A 5,519-nucleotide genomic window follows, 5' to 3' on the forward strand; every position below is an offset into this window, starting at 1 on the left:
AGATGACTTAAAACTTTAGTGTGTTGTGATACTAGTAAATGCAAAGTGGTGCTGAGAAAAACATTGCTTGGTGAGGTTTATTTTGAAGGCATAGTACTTTGTACTTAAAAGCAAGTATGTCTGCTTGGTGTTTCAGCTTCTTACACTCTAGTTTAGCAGAGCACAAAGATATGAGAGTGAAGACTTGAAAAGGAAATGGATTTTTTTTATTTTCTGGCCAGGCATAACATAAGTGAAACATTTTGAAATAAAAATATCTAAATCCCCAAGCAGCTATTATTTTCTGAAGTACTTCTGTTGTGATTTCATTTTTCTTAACCCAGCAGGCAGCTAAACACCACACAGCTGTTCGCTTACTTCCCCCTGCAGTGGGATGGGGGAGAGAATCAGGAAAAAGGTAAAACTCATGGGCTGAGGTAAAGACAATTTAATAGGACAGAAAAGGAAGGGAAACTAATAATAATGATAAAAGTATATATAAAACAAGTGATGCACAATGCAGTTGCTCACCACCTGCTGACCAATGCCCAGCCAGTTCCCGAGCAGTGGCCCCGCCACCCCACAGGCCAACCTCCCCAGTTTTTTGTTCAGCATGACATCATATGGTGTGGAATATCCCTTTGGCCAGTTTGGGTCAGCTGTCCTGGCTGTGTCCCCTCCCATCTTCTTGTGCACCTCCAGCCTCCTCGCTGGCAGGGCAGGGTGAGAAGCTGCGAAAAGTCCTTGACTTAGTGCAAGCACTGCTCAGCAACAACTAAAACATCAGTGTGTTACCAACATTATTCTCATCCTACATCCAAAACACAGCACTATACCAGCTACTAGGAAGAAAATTAACTCTATCCCAGCCGAAACCAGGACAAGCCGTTGTTTCAGACTTCGCTTCATTTTTATGAGGACACATGTTAGGTTTTTGATTATGCTTTGGGGAAGGAAAAAGATTAATTCTTTGAAGGTAGAGGTAAATGACTGAGTATTAGGAAAAAGACTGTTTTCTAACCATAACTCTGTGGTTCTTACTATTATTTGGGGACATTGTTGTCTCTTAACATTAGCAGGTAGCGCTCATTCCTTCTGAGTCTGTGGTAATGTTTTGGCCCTGGCACTGTTCTCACATTAACGCCCAACCACTCTTTCTGTTCTCTACTGATGTGCATCTGTTACCTTGCGTAGCCATCCACCTGCGGAGGCTTTGGGCTGAAGCCATTGCACTGAGTCTATATCCCATTGAGTACATACTTTTGATTTAATTAAGAGTTAATTGTGTGACAGATGTAAGTAGGGATCATGAAAAGTGCTTTGAGTGTGCATATGTAAGAGAGCACTGAGTGAATATATTCAGCTGTACGTTCTTGCTTGGGTCCTGCTGTCACTAGCTCGCTAGAAGGTCTTTGCAGAAGATAGAATCCAGGGTGTTCTCTATTAAAATTTCAGTGCGCTTGGATGACAAAAAGAAAAGAAAATGCCTCGTTGCATCTTTCAACCATTTTTCAGTATCTGTTTCCAAAGAATGGTGAGAAAAATAGTAGATTGTGAAATGCATTTTGAGTTTTCATTTGCAATGATGTTTCTTAATGAACACTGTTGCATTCCTAGGACCTTTCCCAAAGGTCTATAGGAGCTGTTTGAGTTTACTGTATGCAGAATTGTTTTCCCATTCTGTTTGTCTGGAGAGCTTGCTTGGTACCTTCTTGCTGAAGAGTCCCCTTTGTTTATGCGACTTGCTCGGCCTCTCTTGAGTGGGATCTCTCGCAAACTGTATCCATCTAAATCAGTACTGCTGTATTCTCTTCTCCTCAGCACTAATGCTCATCCAGTCCCATGCAGAGCTGATGGAGCTCGCTAATCCAGAAAAAAACCCAAAACAACAAAAAAAGAAGTTAACTCTTTTAGTAGGTTGGCCTTCTGTCAGGTTACCAAGTTGGACTGGCTCACCTCAGGGCCAAATTTCAGACTGGCTGTGCTGGTCTGAAGGAGACAGAGGGAGGGTATGTGCCTACGAGGGAGGGTGGCAAAATTGCAGCAGCTCCCCTTCATTCACATTGGCTTAAACTTGTCGCAATGCTGTGTGCCCTCCATTCCTTTGTGCCAGCTTGGGTAAATAATCATCCGTAAGGTACAGAAACCTTTTCACTTGCTGGTGTGCTTATCATCTGTCATTCTGTCTTCAGATAGTGCTTCTTTTACTTTAATGTTGTAAAGTTTTATGAAAATAGCCATATATTCCCTGCCACTGGCATTGTGCCTTCAAATGGCACAATGATTCGTTTTGGTGTTTATGCTTATTGAACTGAAAATACATGCCATTAGAGTAGCTGATCAGCTGACCAGCCTGTTCATCAACCAGATCTTTGGAGTAGTGCTCTTAATAAAAAAATAAAACAAACCAAAACCACCACATGTCGGAATGAATAAGTTCTTTTCATAGCATGTGTATCTTTACTACATGTTGCTACACACGTTTCTGTACTTTCAAAAGAGCTCAGTTGTTCATGGACTTGCAGTAATATCACAGCTCTAATGTTAGTATTAGCTTTCAGTACATACTCAGTTCAGAAATTCTTGAAGTGTAGAGAGTATTGAGGTTTGGAATTGACACTGCTCACAACTGGTTTTGCATATAAAAAGCTGTTTTAAAAAAAAAAAAAAAAAATCCCAAACAAAAAAAAACACAACTCCAAAACTGCCAGTTTGTTTATATCTTGACTTAACACTTTTTACATAATTTTGAAAGAATTTGAGTGTTGGCAAAATGTTCCCCTGGCACCTCTCAATGGGAAAGTCGTCGTAGTATTGGGTTTGAGCTTTGAGTTCAGCTCATCTGTATTTTAAGTGATATATTGAATCTCAATATAACCTTAGTAAAGAGTGGTACCAGGATATAGAGCTAGTCTTTGAAGTGTGTTTAGAGAATACTGGAGATGTATTGATTTAACTGTAAAATTAAGATTGTGTTAAAGCCTATGTAAAATAACTTCATTTGGGTGTTAACGTTCATAAAGGTTTAAAGAAATGTAAAAGCAAAAAAAACCAGTGCAACTTTCTGACTATAGATTAAAAACTGGACTGATGTTTTTCTAAGTACATATCTCTTCTTTCTCAACAACTGTTGGGTGTAATGAGAGGAAGAAAGAGAAAATGGAACAATTAATGCACCATATGTACAAAACAAAAAAAACAGTCTGTAGGTCTTATACTGAACAAGAATTTGTTTTAGTCCCATCTATCTTTTTTATGTAGATAGCATTTACTCATTTGTATTGCATTTTGAAAGACTTGTACCCAGTAATGGATACTTGTGGTTGTTGTTGTTGTTTCTTCTTTTAAGCTAAAATACATATTATATATATATTAGGTCTTTGTATCTTTTGGAAACCCTTCCTTTCTTGCAGAAAATGTTATATGTTTCTGCACAGTTTAACCCTACATATGTATATGGGGTGACTTGAAATCCATCCATTATCAAGTAACAAAATTACACTACATCTTAATGATTTGGGGTTGTTTCTTTTCTAGAAGAAATAAGCAGCTTCCCCTTCAAATCTTGCTAGGACAGCAGCTGCAGATGAGAATGAGCTTCCATATTTAATACATTCTATTAACTTCACACACACAAACACACGCTCACTCACTCACACACCCCAGTGTCACATTATAGGTGAACAGGCCCTAATTAAAAGCACGCACCATCTGCCCGTGTGCGGCAGCAGGGTGGCACTCCATAACCATCCTGATTCCTGTGATTGAAATGTATTATTTATGAGCTCAAAGAGAAAATATGCCGCTTAGCTGGTGGAGGCTGCATTAGGAGCTGGACAGCACCATCTAATGGTATGGAGTGCCGCTGGCTATTCATCTTTCCTCTTCTTCCTCTCCTCTCTTCAGTTTCCTCCCCCAGTATTTTTATTTGCAACGTCGTCTTTGGAGTTTTTTATGATCATGTTTTAGACAGTTTTGTGTCTCGTGTTTCACTTTTATACAAGATTGAAAATGGTTGTTGAAATATTATACTATTTGTGGAGTTTGCAGCAGCCTTTTTTTTCCTTCCAGCGCCACACATAGGGTTTTACTTTCTGTAGTAAAAAAGATACTGATGTGATGTGGTGGTAGAGAAGTGGGACATTATCAAGATAGCTGAGCAGGATCAGTTTACTGCCATTTCTCCTTCCCTTCCCAAGCATGCATGCAATGAAAGTATCTACTGCTCAGTCTGAAAATTTTATTTTAATATTGAAATTGTCCCTATTTTTTATTGAGCAGTACACTGCAGACTGCATGAAGGTTCTTTACTGGGTTGAAAAGAAAGCGGAGAGATTCGGAGATAGCTGCAGCTTTGGACCTTCCTCTCTGAAAGCAAAGATCATAACCTCTTCCTGCTTGCAGAGATCGTGTCCTGTTATTGCTTCTTAGTGGGGAAATGGATGAGGAGGTATTGGAGGATGAGGGTGAAATATGCTTTGTCAGGAGAGGAAAGGGGTAACAGTGAAGGAGCCCTTTTTGTTACGGTTGGTCCGTCAGTCTACCTTGTTGACTGCTAGATTACAAAGTTAAAACTAGTAATAATGTATGATGTATTTAGTGGTTAGCTCAATGACCTTTAGAGTATGTAGAATAAGAATAGTTGCACTGATTCAAAACCATTTGGAGGATGATTTTTTGGTTCTTAGGCTTTTTGTTATGTTCTTGAGCTTTGCAGTATCCATGCCGGGCATCCAACAGTATGTTTACAGCAATAACAAACAGTAAGGACTGGACTGATATGTGAAATATGAAATTTTTCTACAATAACTTCCAGTAAACCCCCTTTTTTTTAATTGAAGAATCTGGTCACTGTTTCAACTCAGGCAAGACAAGACCCTGAATAAAAAGATATATGTATAAAACTGGGCAAAATATATATGTGTGTGTATGTATATTTATTTTTAAAAAACAGCATGTTTTAAAGAATGTTGAAATGTCATAAACTATGGCACATCTATGAATACATGTTTTCTTACTGTTTGTGTTTAGAACGTATGCCATCAGAAGGATAAGAGATGCCTTCAGAGAAAACAAGAATATAAAGGATTCTGAAAAAATAGAAGAACTAGTGAATAAAGCCAAAGCAAACCTAGAGGTTATTCATCGGCAGGTATGTTTATTTCTCTCATTTTATCTAAGAGTTGTACACTTCTTAGTTAACTGTCTTATGCCACTAGAGATGGAAAAAATAGATCCTTGCTCAAAACATTCCTGGATGAACAGTAGTTTTTGTATGTCCGAGTTTGAGAGGGTGGGAAACATCTGTTTATCCATGGTTGCAATAGGGCATCTAGGGATGTTTGTTCCATTAACTGGAACAGGCCTTGCTATCAAAAGTTTATATGCTCTTCTGTTACCTTTTCTGCTGTTTGTTTTACTATCTCTTCACTCTGCTTCTCTGTTCTGCCCTAATTTTCCTTTGAATCTGTTTCATCTAGCTCAGGTGTATTAGATTCCTTTCCTCACGCTTTCCTCCTTCCGTCATAGGTTTAGAAAAG

At 38.7% G+C, this 5,519-nt stretch overlaps 1 protein-coding gene across 1 annotated transcript; it reads left to right on the forward strand.

Annotated features, from left to right (window-relative positions):
* Positions 1 to 5,010: 5,010 nt before the first annotated feature.
* LYRM4 (LYR motif containing 4) lies at positions 5,011 to 5,131 on the forward strand (the record flags this gene model as incomplete). Its single annotated transcript, XM_009577039.1, has 1 exon — positions 5,011 to 5,131. A coding segment is annotated over one exon (121 nt), but the record flags the coding sequence as incomplete, so codon positions are not given.
* Between the last annotated feature and the right edge of the window lie 388 nt (positions 5,132 to 5,519).

This window comes from Fulmarus glacialis, unplaced genomic scaffold (genome assembly GCF_000690835.1).
Source record: "Fulmarus glacialis isolate BGI_N327 unplaced genomic scaffold, ASM69083v1 scaffold13084, whole genome shotgun sequence".
NCBI lineage: Eukaryota > Metazoa > Chordata > Aves > Procellariiformes > Procellariidae > Fulmarus > Fulmarus glacialis.